This window comes from Schistosoma haematobium, chromosome 1 (assembly GCF_000699445.3).
Source record: "Schistosoma haematobium chromosome 1, whole genome shotgun sequence".
Classification (NCBI taxonomy): domain Eukaryota; kingdom Metazoa; phylum Platyhelminthes; class Trematoda; order Strigeidida; family Schistosomatidae; genus Schistosoma; species Schistosoma haematobium.
This window is the reverse complement of record NC_067196.1, coordinates 19,547,134-19,568,024: the sequence shown is the minus strand read 5'-3', so window position 1 is coordinate 19,568,024 and position 20,891 is coordinate 19,547,134. Positions and strand designations below refer to the sequence as shown.

The 20,891-nt window shown below is 31.4% G+C and overlaps 1 protein-coding gene across 2 annotated transcripts; it reads right to left on the bottom strand.

Moving 5' to 3' along the window:
- Positions 1-16,592: 16,592 nt before the first annotated feature.
- MS3_00004375 (uncharacterized protein) lies at positions 16,593-20,486 on the bottom strand (the record flags this gene model as incomplete). Of its 2 annotated transcripts, XM_051212290.1 has the most annotated exons (2): positions 16,593-17,635; positions 20,362-20,486. In XM_051212290.1, the coding sequence occupies one exon, from the start codon at positions 17,629-17,631 to the stop codon at positions 16,783-16,785; it is 849 nt and encodes a 282-aa protein (XP_051073339.1). In that variant the 3' UTR covers positions 16,593-16,782. The 2 variants fall into 2 exon arrangements, with proteins under 2 accessions (XP_051073339.1, XP_012795216.1); XM_012939762.2 differs by lacking the exon at positions 20,362-20,486 and having other exon boundaries at positions 16,593-17,742.
- Positions 20,487-20,891: the final 405 nt, after the last annotated feature.

The window sequence follows — 20,891 nt, the reverse complement described above, 5'->3', positions numbered from 1 at the left end:
GACTTCAATTCATTGTTTAAAATACTGGAAAGTAATCTATTGAAGTATTCACCGCTTACATATGATGTTAGTATTTAAAATTTGATTTCTCACTAATTCTGATTTACTTGAGTATAGATGAATTTACAAAATACTTTTGTCCTGTTTTTATGATAAAGGTTTTTTAAGGGGTGACCAGAGGTAAAGTTATTGTTAAATTGATCTAAAGATGTCAAATTAATGTAAGTAGAAAACACTAAATTATACCTAATTCTCCTATATTTTCTTATAGATTAACATAGTTTACATGTTCAAATCAAACGCGACATGTTTAATTTTTGTTCAAGTCCATTCGTATTTTCGTGTGAGATTTTTTTGGGTTATTAATAAAATGTAATTTCCATATAAATTATGATGCTGTTTGCTGGAATATACTACTATTATATGTAAATATATTTACAAGTTTGTTACTACAATTAGTGTGAATAGTTTAGCTATAAAAAGGTTGATTTAATTATAAATAATTAAAATAATAAACACGTTGTACTTAATTTTGTAACCTAGATTTCTACTGAGTAAGTTTATGTTTAATAGGATTCACTTGGTATTGTTCGCTTGTATCTTTTCTCATTGTTGTTTAGGACTGCAATTAATCAGTCTCTTGTTGGTATATGTGCATCCTGTGCGGACTGCCTCAAGGTTGTCGTAAGTCACAAGCTTTATATGCAAAGACAGATTGTGGTTAGCAATGGAATCCGGGACGAGCGTTTCGTCCCATTTGGGACTCGTCAGCTAAATGTACATGAATACTGGAGTTCTTGTTCATTCCGAGACTCAAATCCAATACCGTTCGCTTTAAACGCCATCACGTTATGCACTTAGCTACAATATATATATTTACTTGACCCCATGAAATAGGTCTTGGGACTTTAAATATCCTTCACTTAGTTGTCATGCTCTGTTCATATTTAGATGTATATATGTTTAGATACCACGAAAACAATCATTATTAGTTTTATCTATATTATTAAGGGATGGAAAAGCTATTTTTTGGATGATTTAATAAAAACCCTTTTTAAGTGCAAAAATATTTGTCAGATAATTGCTACTGATAGAATAGTCTTTGATAAGATGTGACCACAAGTTTCCTCATTAAACATTATAATGGAGTGATGGTTGCATTATTACTGAGAGACTTGGTCAATTATAGGAGCCTGTATAAGTGTTGGAAAATTACTGAGTGGTAATGTGCTGATCATAAGATCTGGACATCGCCAATTTGGTCATGTAGATTGTCAAGAGTATATATTGTTCATGTATCATAAGCTATAATTAAAACGACCACATAATACTTCTTATTCTTTAGTGATTCCGCTGGTGATGTCAGTCAATGGCGCAAACCATATTTAAATCCTCAATAAAGCATTCATTGAAAATAATAGGTCCTTGAGTTAATATATTAGTGATTTCCTTCTTTTCCTAAATCTGAATCTGCTGGAGAATTATGGAAGACGTTAAGGTACAAAGCTATTTGATTGCACTTTGTAGTCCTTCAGAGAAACATATTTTCGAACTTCTTACTTAACTGAAGGCCTGCATCTGTCACACACATACAAATAATACATTTTCCATTGAAATCATAAACTAATCCAAGTTAGACGACCACAGAAAACATGGAAGGATTAGATGGCCATTTCGTTCTACTATGGGACTGTTCATTAAATTTCAACCATTCTAAATTATGTCGATAAGTTCTTTGAAAATCGTTTAGTATAGTCATACAATCAGAAAAAGTTATTCACTTAAATAATATTTTTTCATCCTATAAAAACAGTTGTCAATCGGTGTCACTCAAAGAACCTATTATCAAATTTTATTGATCTTAAGTTGTATACTCTGATAAATGTCAAATTATACTAAGATAAGAGAATTCGAATCACTTCCTTCTAACTGATAACATGGTTATGTCATTTGTAACGCGTGCTGAAATTCATTTCTTTTCATTTTTTTTCGTTTTGTTTTCGGTGATACTCTTTATCTTAATTTTATAGTATTCGTGATGATAAACCTCAAGTTATGAAGATATAAAAAAAGGTGTGTAGTTGTATACTAATATGTCTAGGCAAAACATAAAAAAACTGACAAAGTGAATAGGGAGAAAAGATAATGTCAACAACAGCAATCGTAAAATGAAATTTTGATAATGAAATCAATACAAATATGAAAGTTTCCACGTGAATCATTTTGTTGGAAAAGTCAAAGTTCATTGTGTTTTTTTCTTTCCAACTTTTAAAGTTCATTTGTTGACATGTTTAATTAATAATGGGATGACTAATTTCTTATTTTCTTAAACACTGTGTTTGTATCAGTTGATTATGAACTCTTCATCTATTCACAACAATTTCTAATCATGAATGGTATACAATTGTCCACTTTTTAATTATCCTTGATACAATGAGTATTTGGTAGTCAAGACTCAATTACATTGTATGTATGTCTCTCTCTATATATATGTTTATATATATATATATATTCATGTGTGTGTGTATGCGTCTATTTGTACAGTAGATTTCCGTTTTGAAATCATTAGTTTATTCAGTAATCTTGATTACACCATTTAGAAGCATTCATTTACTCACCTAGTAACAAAAGAGAAAGGATGAGAAGCAGTTATTTTTATGTGTATATTCTAATATATTATTATCACGTTGAAATGTTTGACATTTAGCTTATAAACAATTGGTGATATAATAGGTAACACACATATATAAACAAGATTACACGTTCATATATATAGATTACATATTTTCGAAAGATGATTGCGTAAAAGTTTCATGAAAGTAGGTGTTGGTGACTATTTCAAGTGTCTTTTCTCACCTTGTTTTGTTTAAAAAGAAAAACCTTTGCAATCAAAATACTTGAAGTTTGATCTTAACAATTTTCTATTCAGTTATATGTGTTACACAAATAATCAATCTTGTTGAATGTTTCGACTTTTTGAAAAGTGTTGAGAAAAAATAAACGGGACTTAAGGGTTTATTCAAGTAGTATAAACTGTATTAGACAATGATTACAGATTAGATTTTATAAAAGATTAAATGTCATGATAGTCTCAGTGTATAATTTATTGCAAAGGAAATTTCAAACGAATGACAATGTCTATGATAACGTATATTATAATTGGTATCGAAGAGCAAATCAGAAAGAGTAGACTTCTGAGAATGAATTCTAATAACAACTAGTTTTCATTCGAGATACTGAATTTATTTTCAAGTTAATCAATTGTGCCATTTTGATCAGTTTCAAATTCAAATTCACTATAAATCCTGCATGAATAATTATGGTTTATGAGCGAAACAAAAGTAGATATAGAATATGAACATGTTTATGTATTGTTACAAAATTCAAAATTCAATCAGATGAATTCTTAGAATATGGGTTTGTGGAGATTGTAGTAATTTAGTTGTTGAATTCATGAGTCGATGTAAACTAGACCACTATTGAAAACTTGAAAGCAGTGGACGGCCGTCTCGTCCTATTGTGGGGCTCATCAGAAATGCTCATCCACGATCCCGCTCGCTCACTGCCGATGAGCCCCACAATAGGACTAAACGGCCATCCAGGGCTTCCAGGTTTTCAATGGTGGTCTAACATCAATCAGTTCAAGATCTCAATCAATAGATTATTTAATTTCACGAATATTTTCGTTTTATATATCTATATCCCCCACTGACTAGTTCATAACTCATGTCAAAGTTAAAATAATCCATTCCTCAACATTCAAGCGAATTTTTTTTAAACACTCAATCAAGTGTCTCAAAAAAAAGAAGCTTAATAATGCTGCGCTTTTAACACTAATCTGTAATTCACTTAAAACTATTCATAATATTAATAACATTACCGTTATCAATAATTCACACTATGATTAACTTTCAATCAAAACCAATCATCTCATACTAGTTTTTTTGGGAAAGATAATAGATAATGAGATAATAGATTTGTGTACGTTTGCATACGTATATAGTAAAGTTGATCAGTCGTTTTAGGAGCTTAAAGGATAGTTGAATTATTTCTTTGCCTCTTTCATAAGTGAACTTTCAATTCATCTGTATATATCTGATAATTGCTAGTTACGTAATTTTATTATTATCTTGATTAGAATCTATTTCAGTTCAGTAATTTATGGTAGATAATAATTAAACTTCTCAACCATTGTGGTGACAGGGTGTATGTAATATATAACGGTAAGTTTAAAATTTGACAATAAGTTAGTTATCTATCAAACTGCAAGTAAATATTAAGTGTGATAACCTATAGTATTGATATTAGTTGAGTTAGATTTTGGTTGAGTATTGATGTAATTCGAATTGACAAGTAATATGTTATTTGATTTATTTGGGAGATCAGTATCAGAGTTACCCAGTCAGCATCAATAAAGTGGTATTGGGAGTTTCGCCCGAAATTAGAAATTGGATCATTTTTACCCTGAACCATGTAAAACGAGATACAGCAATATATTTGTATGGTGCTCATGAATTTTAAAATTATGGTGAAGAACCTTTTTTTAGCATCATAGAATAGAAATGACAGTACTAAACGTGTAAAATGCTCAACTTTTTCTATGTAATTTGTTAGAAATAGGTAGGTCAATCTTATGTAAGGTGGTAATTGGAGGTAATCGAGTGGAAACCTGGGACCTAAGTTGTAGATGCATTTCAGTCCTACAACTGATCAGTTGTTGCCATAATAGTTCAGAGTAATATCTCTGATCACGAAACTGGATTATACGAGATCGAATCAGCCAGGAGGCATCAGTTCCCTCAAGATCACAGGTATATCTCGCTAAAGAGTGCCAAATAGCACGAAACTTAGGTCCAGAGTTTCTTGTAGACTACCTCCAATCACCATCTTACATCTCAACATAGTTCGTGTAATGTTGAGTAGCTTAAACTCGTGGCCACATTGGGACTTGATCGATAGGATTTGATCTTCACTAAGAAGGACCTGCTATGAAATGACATTGGTCACTACATATTGATCAAACAATCGTAAAGTTAGTCCTATCCTTATATTCTAACCTTAAACCCTAACCCTAAATCCCTATCCTTAAACTCTTAATCCTAACTTTAAATACCTAACCCCCACTATAAACATTGTGGGAACATTAAAAATCTATTTACGTCATTATAAGCGTTTGAGAAGACGAATAATCTACATCCAAGAGGACCGATTACTATATTTTTTAAATTTTCAGACAGCGCAATCTGCTGAAGACATTCATAGATTTATCAATTATATGCAATCTATTTGCTCTCCGTAATATTATTACTTATTTTCGATATATCATCCATTCACTGACGTATTATGATTGGCTAATAGCTGGCTAAAATTCGTCATGCCTATTTTAAACTTGTCCCTATACTATGCCCGTACCATTTTTTTTACGGCACCAGTATCACCTAACAATAAATAATTTATATAACACACAGAATAAAGTGATAACAGAATGATACAACCTAGTTATGAACCCTAGAAATATTTAGCTGTCATACAGAAATTGTCAAAGCAATTAACATATCTTTATCATAAGATTCACTTTCGCTAATGTTAAACCTTGGTAAAAGATTAATTTTCATATCAAAATAACATTCTGAATAACAAATTGTCTCAGATTTTGAAAGTTTTTCTTGTCAACTCATATTGAGGCTAGACCCCGAAAAAGTATTTGCAAACGAATTGATAGAAGATTGAAGGTACTCTATGAGGAAATCTTGACTTTGGTTTCATTATTATGGGACTTTATTAACAATGTGCTAGTGTGAACTCGAAGAATGCATCACTGAATAAAATTTCTAGGGAAAGGATTGTCACAAACCATATTGAAACGTCTATGGTGCTGTAAGAACAATTTTTTGTTTGAATACATGCATTGTTTATATGATATGTCATTAAGTTTACCTCAGTGGTGAAAAGTGGACTCATGGAATTTCACTACATTTCAGTTGATTATTTACAAAAAAATTTATGATGGACAATCATCAGAAACATATCTTTGGTTACTAGCTAATTAGCTTGGCACAATATTTCTGCTATCAAATACGTATCTTAGTAACACCATGATCAGAAATATTTATTACTAACATGAATAAAAAGTTTTCATTATAGTTTGTACAGATGTTCAGTTACACAGAAACTTTAATTCCCAATAGTGTGGTAAAATAGAATTATCATGTAAATTAATTTCTATGTGATTAACTTCATTTATCTTATCCCAAGTTAAAATTGACAGCTTATTAAAGTGTAATATGTAAGTTTATTGTTACTAGTCTATTAGTACTTTAATATTATGTAGAAACTGATGTTTAGGCTTGATATTATTAGAAACAAACAAAATTAATAAATGTGACTTCTTTCCATACTGGATTCGATTCACGTGACCTGATTATTGATTTAGGTCTAAAGTATTACAATTGAATGTTATCTACATAATGACTGATATCTCAAACAGTTTAAAATATGAAATATGATTTTTGTGATGTAATTGGTGTTCTTATGAAATTTCTGAGCACTGCTAAATTAAAATGAGTATAGACTTGAAGGAATCTCTTGATCTTATATCATTGTATATCATTATGAGTCGGAAATGTAAAAAAAAAACAGTTGTTCCATCTCACTTGATAGTTTGAAGATTTGAAAGTATTTTTCTAAACAGAAGTGATTCTAAACTTTAAGTTTCGTTGAGTGTAAGTTGCCAGAATAAAAAGAGATCATAGAGTTTCATTAGTTTACTATGTGATGTACATAAAAAAATGGATATTTTCTTCATCTAATTAAATTGATAATGTTTGTTCCTATTTAAGTATCTATTTAAAAGAAAGCTCAGTATAGTATGAATCGAATAAAGAAATATTTAGTATCAATTGGCTTTGCATTATAGTCCAACCTTTCTATTGGTTTACTGACTCATATTGAGATTCAAGGTTATTCATTTTATCATTAGGACGTCCGTATTGAACGAACTAGAAGAGGTTCACTACTACTTGTTAATTTGAACAACATTGTGTTACTTTTCTGTTTTACATTCAATAGAATAGTAACAAATTTCTTATTATCAATATCAAAACATGTTTCGGAAGTGTCTGGTTTCAGTCAGTCAGTAACAACGTAGAACTACGTACGTACGTACACCAGTCCGAGTTGAAATACCACATTAGCACAGAGATGCATTTGTCGATTCAAATCCCGTAGTGGTAGAGGTAGTAAGTCTATAAGCGCCATCCTTACCTAGTACCCGTTTCCTAACAACTGCATTACTTACTCGGTGGTCCCAGGATACACAGACAATGCTTCGAAGACACCTATGATATGATTAAAACATCCAAAAATTAGCTAAATTGGGTGTTGATGTCACAATTTGTAATAATTTCTATAGATGAATTACTGTATTACAGGTTGTTGTGAATTGGTTTTCACCATAGAGAGTTGTTGATTACATTGTAGTTTTTCTTATTTAATTGACTTAGTGTCTATATTTGAAGAGAAACATTTTCAAACAATAAAATTCTTACTTTTTAATAGATAAAATTGTAATATTTCACTGTTGATATCATTGATTGATCCTAACTAACAAACTAATAAAAACTAGGAAACAATAGAGGGTGTTTTTTCGTATGAGACTTATCAACAATGTGCACCCTTAACCCCAACCTATAGAATTTAAAAGATCTCCATAATCTCCCCTCTGTAAAATTATAATAATGATATGATAATGACAAGCCCTAATTGTTTCAATGTCAAATGATAGAGTTTTTAGTTTTTGTAACATTTACAATTAGGTGAGCAACAAGATAAAGTAAAAAAAGTGTTTTGTATAGGAGACAATTAAATAATTGGTTAATTCATTGTTTTCTCTTTTTCCACACCTAATATCTCATTTCTTTTACTTACCTTAACATTATTCATTGTTACTATTCTTTTAGTTACTGTGGTTTCATGTACACTAGTGGAATGAAATACTTGAATTAATTGTTTACCTCGAAAGGTGTTTTTTTTCCATTCTATAAAACAATACTACAAATGTTTATGTAAATTAATCTGTTTCATTTGTGAAATTATTTACACGATTTTTCATTGATACATGAGGTTATTCATCAATTATAATAAGATCTTTTAACTTTAGAATAATAAATGGATGGAGACAATGAAAGTTTTTATATAATAGTATAATTTACCATAAAGGTTTATATATTTTATATAGATAATACGAGGGGGAGGGGAGGAAACAATAAGAGATAACCTTAGTTTTTACTCTCTTCCCAGTCATTATTGAAAGTAGGAATAATCGATTTTACTAAACTGATCTCGATATAGTTACAAATAAACAAATGAACGAATAATGTTCCGCGTTTTTTTAATTGCTTTTAATTGTGTCGAAAACATATAGTGCATATAATATACACATATATCAGTTTACCATTGTTTCCAGCACTATCTAAATACAATTCAATATTATACGTGCCTATACAAACGATATTCTCAGACTATGTTTCATTGTATGGAGTTGCAAACATAAAATAATGAAACTAAGTTTTTTAATGAACCTTATGGAATGTGGAATAGAAGTTGTCAGTCAGTTAAAATTATTTACATGTTGGTACTATGTAACAGGACTGGTCTGGAGTCGAATGATTTTAATGTTCATAATTTAAAAATACAATCATACTTAAATTGTAATAATTGTAATAGATATCTTGTTAAACTGGATACATCTGAATAGTTATCTCCAATCTATTACGTCGAATAACTATTTTTTATTATTGAACAGCAAGTTTGGGCTTCAAATAATTTCTATCGATCAGTATAGAATGATGACCAGTAAGGCTGTAATCTTAATTACTTATACCTGTTATTTTTCGTGGAGAAGCTTAAGCCGCCCACCAGGATTCTCCAACAAACCCTGTCCTGGACAATCCCTTCCACTTGGTACCAAGTGCTATCCATTCTTTCATGTCTTCCTCCAATTCCCGACGCAATGTGTTCCATGGTCTTCCTCTTTTCTTTTTATCTTCAGGATTCTAAGTTAGGGTCTACTTCGTGATGTGATGCAATGATTTCCTCAATGTATGTCCTGTCCACCTCCAATGTCTTTTCCTAATTTCCTCCTCAGCTCGAAGCTAGTTTGTCCTCTTCCACAGTAGGTCGTTGCTGATGATGTCTGGCCAATGAATCTAGAGTATCTTGTGTAAAAGACTGCCTAGAAACACCTGAAAAATGTTTTGACATTCGTGTGTTCTTCAATTGCAATAATGCTATCTTTGCTTTGCCAATCCGTGCCTTCACATCCACTTCAGACCTACCTTACTTATTAATGATGCTGGTCAAGTAAGTGAAAGTTTCCACCTATTCCAGAGCTTCTCCATCAAGTGGGATTTGGTTGGTGCACTCTGAATTGTATTTCATGATCTTGCTTTATCCCTTGTATGCGTTGAGGCCTACTGATTAATAGGCTGCTGGAAAACTGGTTGTCTTCACCTTCATTTGTTGTTATTTATGATATAGAAGAGTTTCCCATGTATCTATATTAATTACTGTTGTGGTTGTCAAAAGGGTCATGGATCTCGTGATTTTCGAATAATCTCGGTTTTAACTATGAAACATTATAATTCTTTTGAACGAAGATCCTTTAACTCCCAGGGCAGAGTTTAAATGGTTTAAATTGTTCTTTCGGATTAGATTTTTATAGCAACGTTGTTTTCTACGGAATGAGGTTGCTGACCCTATGCCTAACTCTCCTCCTTTATCTGGGTTCGGGACCGGCAGTAACCCAGGAATGGCTACAGATGGAAATCACTAAACTAATTTCCAACCTTCTCTTCAGATATTTGCTACAGTTGCCTTTCCCAATTTTAATAATTCTGTATATGAAAATAAATATTTATTTACAGTTTAACTTAGAACAAATTCTATTCCTATTCATATGCTCCGAAGTATTTATCTATTTCATTTTACAGTTTATTCTATTTTATTTCATGACTCATTCATTTACTTAATACAGAAGTAGTTAAATTCAAATGGTATAAATTAATGTTCAAAACCACTTGTCAATTTCATTCTTGCCAATAAATTCCGTAATGTAATATAAAATTAAAGGAAAGTTTACGAGATGTGGATAGCATAGAAGATTTCTTGGAATTCTATATTTTTTCTTCGAAAATTAGAATGAAGCAATAGATTCATAATATATTAGTTGTTTGGATCTTCTCTCCGATGTCTAAGACTACGGTTGTTTAGTCTCTTTTGGCATATGTATATTCTATAAGTATTACCATTAAGTCACAAGCATTTAAGCCGAAATCGATGGTTGCTAGCAACAGAATCCAAAACATGAATAGGATGAAACGTGCGTCTTGGATTTCGTTATCAATCACTATCCAACTTTAATTATGATATCTTTAAAGCTTTTGAATAGACAATATAAATGGAACCAGTTTAGAATATGTTCGTATATGAATTTATTTATATTTGATCGAATAATGGATAGATTTACCTTAAATCAAAAACAAAATAAAAAAGCGTACTCCAACTAGAAAGTATGCAGTTAAATTTACTTATGATGGAGTTTTGTTCTGTGAGCTGGATGGTTTGGTCGTGGAGATTTCATCAATCATCTGAATATCATCATCATCTTAGTTAACTTTAATTTTCACTGATTGAAATCATGAGTCAATTGAAGCTAGACCACCATGGAAAACCTGGAAGCACTGGACGGCCGTTTCGTCCTAGTATGGGACTCCTCAGCAGTGCGCAGCCACGATTCCGCATGATTTCAATCAGTGAAATTTCTAAAATCTCCACAAAACCCCTTCTGATAAAAATTCACTTTTATCAAAGAAAAAAATTTATATATTCATTCTAGGATAATTAAATGAATCAATCATTGAAGTAATATGATCTCCTTGGTTATCGACAACGACAACAACAAAAAAATATAATTAAACTTCTTCACAGAGATTATGCCCGATAGTCTGTGATTGACAGTTTTCTTTTTTTTAAAAAAACGGGGCAAAATTAAAATGAATACGAATAGTTCAATATGCCAAGTTAAATTATTTTAGGTCATTTGTGATTTAATTTAATCAGTGAAGTATATCACAATGAAGAATAAATGTAAGAAAGAATTTTATCTGGTTATTCTATGAGTCTTCTAAAAAGAAAAGATGATTTTTTTCCTCTTCTCTTTTGTTACCATTTTTCATTGTTAAATAAACTTGAATTGAAGCCATTTTTTGTTGTTATCGTTATTGTTATTGAAAGAATTTAGTTACTAAGCTTTAAGATAAAATTTGTGAATAGTGTTCATGAATTAAAAATATAGATGAAAAAGAAGTTGAATGAATGAAATAAATACATAGAAATAGTATTTCAATGAGTCTTGTTATAAATAGGACGAAACGAGCGTCTTGGATTTCACTACTAGCCACTATCTATCTTTGCTTATAATGCTTATGAATCAAGACAATATCGAGGCAATATGCACAGTATGCACATATGCCAATAACAGACTGATCAGTTGCAGTGCTAAATATCAATGGGAAGATCAAAATAAAACAACATCAAGTGAATTTAAACTTCACCCCATTGCACAAGCAGGTGACCATTAGGACTCATTAGCTAAGTAGGTAACGCGATGGTGTTTGAAACGGACGGTTTTGGGTTCGAGTTCCAAAGTGAACGTTAACTGTGAGATGCAGACATGTCCAGCTGACGAGTTCCAAATAGGACGAAACGCGCGTCCTAGATTCCACTGTTAGCCACTATCCATATTTGTCTATAATCTTGTTATAATTTATAGGGATAATATTGTTACGTTGATTTGTAGTCAATGAAACTTGTAAACTTCATTACTGATGATTAAGAGATGATGTGGAACTATGGTCTACTATGATATTAGTACTGCCCGAATAATAGACCTAATCCTAAAATTGTAGATTTGTCATGATATAACTGCCTAATCTATAAGATCTTACGTGGAAGTTACATCATCGTCTACACCAACTCATTGCATCATAGCAATTACCAATACATGATGGAGAACAAGCTTAGGCTAGAGATAGGACAGTATATTTAATATGGTTAAAAGATATAAGATAACATGGACCACACCTGCATGGCCGAGCCATGCCATTCGATCAACCTCAGTTCATTCAACTCATTGTTCCCGCCTTTTCCATCGTTAGGTATTTCTCCGCGTTAAATGCTGAATATCTATTTTCCGAGTAGTCTTGTGTTCAGCTTTGAAGATTGTGTGGTTATGGTCCAATGCCACTACAATGATTTCAAAGGAAATTTGTTTAAATCACACTGAATCTTTCTAGTTGAAAGTCAGGCTGTATTATGATTCTTTACTAAAATCATAGAGAATTTTTTCCCTAAAATATCAAATAAGTATTAACGTTGCCTTATTGTCATTTTTATCTACTAAAACTGAATTCAAGTACTATTGTAATGAAGGAGAACACAAGTGGAAAAAAATAGTTGTATTTTAATACAAAACTACAAAATATCTTGCTTAAATATGAGAACCATATATTGAAGACTTCATTTGCAATTTCACATTGTATATGATACTTTCTATTAACGATTCCTTTATATTCTCTTCAACTTGATCTCATTATTAGCCTTTTGCTGCCAGGGTTTACACTTCCAATTAATGTTACGTGCTACTTATATTTGTCGACATAAGTATTATACATCACACTATATTTGAACATTCGATTCATTATTTTGGGTCAAATGTTCTTATCATAAGACGATGTATAAGTGTATGATGATTTACAAGAGTAAATTAAAACAAATAATGATGAAGAATTTGAGATCGCATACATTTACGTAGAATTAGAAGATTCTAATTTATTGATTTTCTCTTTAAAATGAATCAAATTTCCTACTGAAGTTTCTTGTCTAGACAAATGAACTTTTTACTTATAAAATTATTTAATTCATTTTTAAAAATTGAACCGATTGATGTTAGATCACAATTGAAAACTTGGAAGATTAAGAATAAATTTATTCTCTAGTTGACCATCTTCAAGAAGAATTAAATTTAACAAGTTTTTTTGAAGTAGAATTTATTCTCATACAGACATCGATAGTATCGTCTATTCAGTACAACAGACTTTGAAGGATTCAAGAAGATCTATAACTGTAATAGTGTTATGTTGTGCTAGATGGTTAAATTTGAAACTTCTAATGTCATTCTAAACTATATCATCAACACTTATGTTTACTGAGTAGAATAATCTGAAATAATATTTGAAATTGAATTAAAATATTGAGTACTTTAATAATTTTTTAAAGAAATTAACATGATATAAATTCGATTTTTATCACGACTGTAGCCAAAGAGTAAAGTCAAGCGGTTGCTTTTAGCTCACAAAAAACTGTAGCTTATATGTAAATTATGTCACACAGAACTTTTCTAAAAACTTCACAAGTGCTTTCAATTGTTTGATATGAATATAATCAGAGCGCTAGATCCTATAGTGTAAGAAGCTGGTCAATGATAGTTAGGACTAGTGTTAAACTTAGCATAAACATAACAAAGAATACCCTAACAAAAAGACAATATTTGAATAAGCATAAAGGTGAAAATTACCATCTACACTTAATATATCTTTGCATAGAGAAACTTCATATTTTAACCTTCTTTTCATTAGTTACTAACTTACTGTTACATTTAACTTTTCTAGATGTTACCACTTTCTAATATTCTTGAAGTATTCTCATGTATGTGTATATCCTTTTAAAACATCTCAAAGTAATGTTGTTTTGTTTTTCTTCAACAGATGACAAAAAGTAGTCCCATTTCATTTCTTATTTCTTTATCAACATTCAATTAAACAGACTTAATAAAATAAACATAAAGTGAATAGAAATGAAAATAATAAAGAGACAACGAGATTTTTATGATGAAACTAAGCTTGTTATGTTTATTACTAGTGACGTTATTATTATTACTATTACTAGTAGTAGTAGTAGTAAGAAAATAGGTCGATGAAAAGTGTTTCAGAATCACAGCCACGCCTACAAATAATTCTTTGTTATTTCTAAAACCTTCTCTCTCTCTCTTCTTTTTTTCTTTTTCTTTTAAATGATGCATCCCAACAATTAATACTATTACTTATTCTATTGAAAATTATCAACTTAGTTTAACTTTTTACTTGTTAGTTAGTTGATTTTAAATAAAACCATTTGGTTGTTTTAATGTTTAGTTAATAATAACACTATAAAAAGGGTACGTTACTAAAGCTCTTTTTCTCCCTCTCCCTCTCTCTCTCTCTCACCAACAGGTCTGACGTTTTTCTATGATTTATTGCGTCATATCATGGAAACTAAATAAGTGAGAAAAAAAGACTTTTTTTTAAAATCGGTTTTTTATTAGTATTATTGGATTAATTTTAACCAGTGGAAATGTAAATCATCAAATTTATATCTTAAATCTAAGAGATTAAAGACAAAGTGTTTGTATATTAGTCAACTAGGATATACTTTAAAATTGTATACAAAAAACAATTCTGACAGGAATATATAATTGATATTTCTATCCATGACTAGTAATGATCTATATTAGGAGAAATAGAGAATATGTTTCACATCAGCATTTCATGTTAATACAAATTCATCATTTTTATTACGCTGTATATGTTAATAAATTATGCATAGATAAAATATGTGACCTTGAATACCGTTAGAGGGATGAGAGCGGTTATCACTTCCCGATTGCCCATACCGTGGAAGGGTTTTTTTCTAGAGGTGCATGAAAAAGAAACGGGGTTAGAGTTGGTCTTAATAAATTGAGAGCGTGACCACAGTGCTCAAGAGACAACTACTTGTGGCCGGTCACACATGACCATTTTGTGGGTAACTTTTATATTAGTCCCGTGTTTGTTGAAAGCATACCGCTGGAGACGGATATCCGTGGGATAAGATGAGGTGTACATTTTTAGGATCGACTTTTTCTAACCTTCTAACCCTTCCTTTGTGGGAAGGCAGCGTCGCTGTTATGCTGGTTGTCTGAGAGAAACATCTTACTACTGTCACATCTCTGTACAGTTAGCAGTACGACTTCGCTCTCGGGTTTGCTAATTTTAGACTTACCACTCTTCAGCCGACCTACCTGAGATGGTAGGACCATGAGGAACGATTTTTTCTAGCTAGTATAGCCTGAGTGGTTCATCACGATAAACAAGTCCAACCACGTCAAGGTAGCAGCATATATGTACCTGGTCCTATGTTGGAGATGACTGACTGAAATAAAAGTTTGAATATAAAAATTAGTGACTGGCTTCGATTGGTATGTGTTATCAATGATATATATTTTTCTCAAATACAAACACACTACGAATTAAGAATAATATCCAATCTTTACGGACAATCATTAATATACTACTGAAAAAGAAATCGTGTATTCTAAGTGATATTTTTCATAGTCAAACAGTTTTATTTTGTTTAATAACAGTAAATTGTATTCAATTACCTGCTAACTTGCTTTAAACTTATTGAACTTTGATCGAAAAATGATGTGTAAGCACAAAAATAATTCTCAAGCCAAATAAGTATTTTACTCTTAGATATTTCGGAATTTACTACTGAGATTTTGGCATTGTAATCCATCAAGATGATTCACTAATAATGGACTCAGTCGTCAACTATTTCTGAATATATGTTTATCTTAAGCAATTCAATGAACTAAGCCAGTAATTTAATGTTGATTTATGTAGACCGTATCCGCTATGTTAAAAATGATGGTAGATTGAATTTTATAGATGAATGATGTTATTATATAGAAGATACTAATAATCGAATCCCAACTGTGAAACTGAATACCAATCTAATTGTTACCAGAGTTTATTATTATAGGTTTCACTTCTTGTGACATAGAGCATGAACGTTGATGAATAAATTAGTCATCTGATTTGTTATCCTTTCACCCGTCTTTTAATTCATGAAATTTATTCAGATGATGTATGAAAATCATTGGATTGTGTTTTAAGATTAATCCAATACATTTGCATTTTATTGTAATCATAAAAATTGCCAAGTATTCCGAAATTGCGGTTGGAGTTACTTGATTATCATCTATTCTAGTCACCATCTGTTTCGAACTTTTCAGATGGTGGGGAACCTAGTTAGTTTAACCATCGATTGTAACGTCTACTGGGTTTGTCGCTTCTTTTTCTAATTGTTTTTACTCCATGATTGCAGTTTATTTCAGTATGCATTGGAGAAATACACACTTGTTAATTAAACCTACGTTTTTCTAACTGAATTTCGATCTCGTTTATTAAATGACTGTCATGAACATATAATGAGATGGTTTAATTTTGCAAAATCCTAGGAGAGTAAATAAACTTCTGGCGTTCCATTTGATTTTACATACAATGTCTTTGTAACCCTGCCTTACTCATGGTTATATGACTTGGAATGTGATCTTTAGTGAATACTGAGTGCTATAAAAAAATGACAACTTCATATGAATTTCATGTCTTTAGTTGAAGCTGATTAAATTATTTCAAATGAAAGGTATTTTTATGTCAAAACAAGTTGGCGGTCTGGATTTTGTGATAAGACGGATAAGTTTCTTCCAACTAGATATTTTATTAAATATACAAGTTTGAGTATAGATGGAAACTATTAATAAATTTTACAAACATGTTTAATGATTTAACGTTCAACCAATAAGATAGTTTTAACATTTTTTCAGTCATAGTTTGCTATTGTTTTCGTTTGCCTCCATAATTTTCATCATATATGCATAATAGGCTGGGATTCACCAGGCTCTGATTGCGTAATAGGATTTTGTATATTCTGGGTTTGTTGCAGTTGTGAGCTGCTTTGAATTTTGTGTAACAAAACGTCTGATGCTTGTGTCGTAGGTATAACTGCTTCTGGCATTAGTTGGTAATGAGGAACCTGTAAGGTTAAGTGTGATTGTATTTGTGCCGACTGCATGTCAATATGTGGTTGCTCTGGTTGACTTGTGTATGGTACATCAACTGTTTTGATTAATCCAAGTTGTAGATTGGACACATGTGTGTTGTTTGCTGTCAAATTATTAGTGTTCAAAAGTGATTGGGAATTTAAATGTTCATCACGAATGCGTCTTGGAATACTGTAGCATGAAATTATCATATGACCGACTTTACGAAATAATCCTGTTGTATAAGGATTTGGGACACCGGGTTGCATTTTTTTGTATCGTTCAACAGCTATTTGAGCTGCCGACTGGTATAGCATACATGAGGAGCACAAAAGAGAAGCACAAAAGTCAGAGATAATATGACCTTTGATGCGATAATGATGTCTTAAACGTCTACGGCAGCTGCACCCCAAAAATACATGTATCCATATGATAGGCGAAAGAAGTAACGCTATCAAATAACTCAAGCAACAAATACACCAAGGGTAATCCATTTCTTGTGTGATGCTTCCAAAAACACAACAAGGACAGAAACACGAGAGAAGTGTTAGTTTAATTGATCTACATTCACATAAGCCAACATCCCATCGTTTTTTATTTGATTGGTTCAGGGTACCATCTGGCTGAACTGATACAGTTAAATTCGTTTGATCTGGTCGATAAGGAACTTGCATCGTGCTGAAAACAAAAAGAGCAATCAAATTTAAATTGGTGATAGTGGTAACCCAACTATTCTGTAAATGGTTTATTTTACTAACCAATATCATACGATAAACTACATACATCCAAGAGAATCAAGGGTAGTGTTCTGTTTGAGTGTAAACTTACTAATTAGAAGACATCTCTAGGTGTCTACTGAATCGGATGGTAATGCTCAGGATCTAGAGCGGTCAATCTGTTGCAAACTGACCAAGTCTTTATGTTGATCATAGGTAAACATATACATTTTTCGTGTATCCCAAGTATTTTTGTACCGAATAAAGCACTAAAAGTTACAGTTTAGCGAAACTTATTATTCTATTTATTAGCAAAACACTTCTAATTTTATTATGATCATTTACAGAATGTATCTTAATCAAGTAATGACGGCAAACTCTTATACTTTTATTAAAGGTAATTTTTTTGGTATATGACTGTTTCAGTTGAAGAAGTACTGGAGACTAGAAACCACAAAACAAATGTCGTTTTTTTATCCGGTGATAGATCACGTTAGAGTGAGTATTATTAAGTCATTTTGTAAAGTTATATTCACAACTAGAATGAAATAGGTATTTATGGCAATTTTAGATAGTAAAAAATAAAACTCATAAACTTGTATTACTGTTCATGAAGAATCTATATGGTGATGGTAATTTGTTTTACATCTAAAAAGAATACCTCTTTATTCATACAAAGGATCGATTCATGGAAGTGAGAATTATCATAGATAATGTTACAAGATGACTAGAGTTAAACAGTGTTGGTAACTCACAACGTGATCGTTTCGAGCCCCTCAAACTAGGTAGTATTTAATAAATAACTTCATAGGATGGAAGCAGTAGAAAGCGTAAAACTCCTATTAACATTTTGCAAATTCACTACAAACGGTATAATATGTATTGACCTTTTCCATACCTGAGGTTTACCAACCTTGCAGACAGGGAGCTCTTTAGAAATTAACTAATCAAAACCGATGATTGCTTCGTGTGGTAACGAAGTTAGCTGGTCATTTATATACAACCCATGAAAATTTGATAATAATTGTCGAACAGTTTATGGAATACTGGTTTGTCTAAGCTAGTTGGTAGAATTCATTTTTCGAGCTGATTTTGTTGTAACGCATTCCTGATAGATTCTATCGAATGATCAGGTTAACTAAACTTAAGGATCTACATAAATGACCACAAACATATCATACTTATTCATTATTCAAATCGTTTTCTTTAAATATTTCATTCAAGTGAGAACATTTTCTTTGGAAACCGTATATCCACACTTTCAAGATGAGATCAGTATGAAATATTTATCAAACATAAGTTCGCTGTTATCGATTGAGATGTGAAATTACGATGTATGTACATAATTCTAGTCCGGTTAATGGAAGTAATCAATGTATGTAAATATATTAAACAAAAATATGCTATTTGTAAGCAATGATGGATAGTGGCTAGCAGTGGAATCCAGAACGCGCGTTTCGTCCTGTTTGGGACACGTCAGCTAGATGCACCTGCATCTCAGAGTTGATGCTCACTCTGGGACTCGAACCCAGTGCCATTCGTTTCAAACACCACCGCGTTATCCACTCAGCTACTGAGTCCTGATAGCCACTTGCTTGTGCGATGGGGTGAATTTGAATTCATTTGGTATTGTTTGGCTTGTATCTTCCCATTGAGGTTTAACACTGTAATTGATCAGTCTGTTATTGGCATATGTGCATACTGTGCGTATGCCTCGATATTACCTTAATTCACAAGATATTTGTAAGCAATGATGCATACAAACAGTATGCACATATGCCAATAACAGACTGATCAATTGCAGTCTTAAACCTCAATGGGAAGATACAAGCCAAACAATACGAGGTGAAAAAAAAGCTATTTATCCTTATTTGGTGATTATCTTATCAGTTATCTTACATATATTATTGTGTATCATTCCAAACTTTGTACTCTTGACTAAGAGTTGGTATTTTAACGAATTTCAGTCTCAATAAATAAAGACACAAGAAGGAAACTATTTAGTTGAAAGTAATGCAGATCTTATCTACTTCTACAACTTTATGTTATTTAGTTTTAATACATGATAGTAAGTCTTTATTTTAATTAGGTAAACTAAACACTATTAGCTGACATATATTTCAATTTCAATTTGTAAAATTAATCCGATAATATTAAAAAAAAACCGATACAAACCATTATTTCATAACTAACTACCAAAATATTAATAATATATATCTTTTAATAGTTGAGATCCTGAGTCAATTGAAGCTAGACCATCATGGAGAACCTGAAAGCACTAGATGACCGTTTCGTCCTGTTGTGGGGCTCCTCAGCCGTGTGCATCCAAGACCTCAGGACCTATCAGCCTCTTACACGAGCGCTTAACCTACAAGACCACTGAGCCGGCATCCAATTGTGTTAATGTCTAACTTTAACTAATCCACGAAAATGAGCTCATGAAATTGACTTATGATCTCAGCTATTGAAATTACTACAATCTCCACAAACCCTTTTCTGATACATATCCTTTAAGTTAATCTGTTGATAAATTAAGGAATTCCTCAATTACTATAATATATAGCCATAGTTATTGATACTATACATATGATACTTTGAGAAAGTGATGTACTACACTAAAAATTCTAACAAGAAGTTAATCAATTTAGGCTTTATTATGGACAATGAGAGATCATCAAAATAACTTACATAATTATTCTTTTTTAAATATCAATTAGAATATAATGATCCACAATAAATTAGATCAATCTATAGGTTTAACTCGAATCTTATACAATGTTATCACAGTGATTATAAATGACTCTGAATTCATCTCCATTCTATTCAATAAATTAAGGAAATTTTATGAAATTAGCTCACATGTAAAAATGATGAACATTTACATGTTGATCGATAACAATAATATTGAGTCTGTTGTCAAGTTGATCGATAATTTTTTTGTTTTTTTTTGTGTAGGATTTGTTTATCAAATTATTCCTGTTTCTTTAAACTCATGATTAAGACTGATTTTCTTCCAACTGAAGAGAACTACAGTTTAATTAAACCAATTTTGTAATTGATTCATTTAATGGATGGAATTTCCTGTTAGACAACTGTGAAACTTAATAAATCATTATGAATTTCACAGGTTGAAATCATGAGTCAATTAAAGCTAGACCACCATTGAAAACCTGGCCGTCCAGTGCTTCCAGGTTTTCAATCGTGGTCTAGCTTCAACT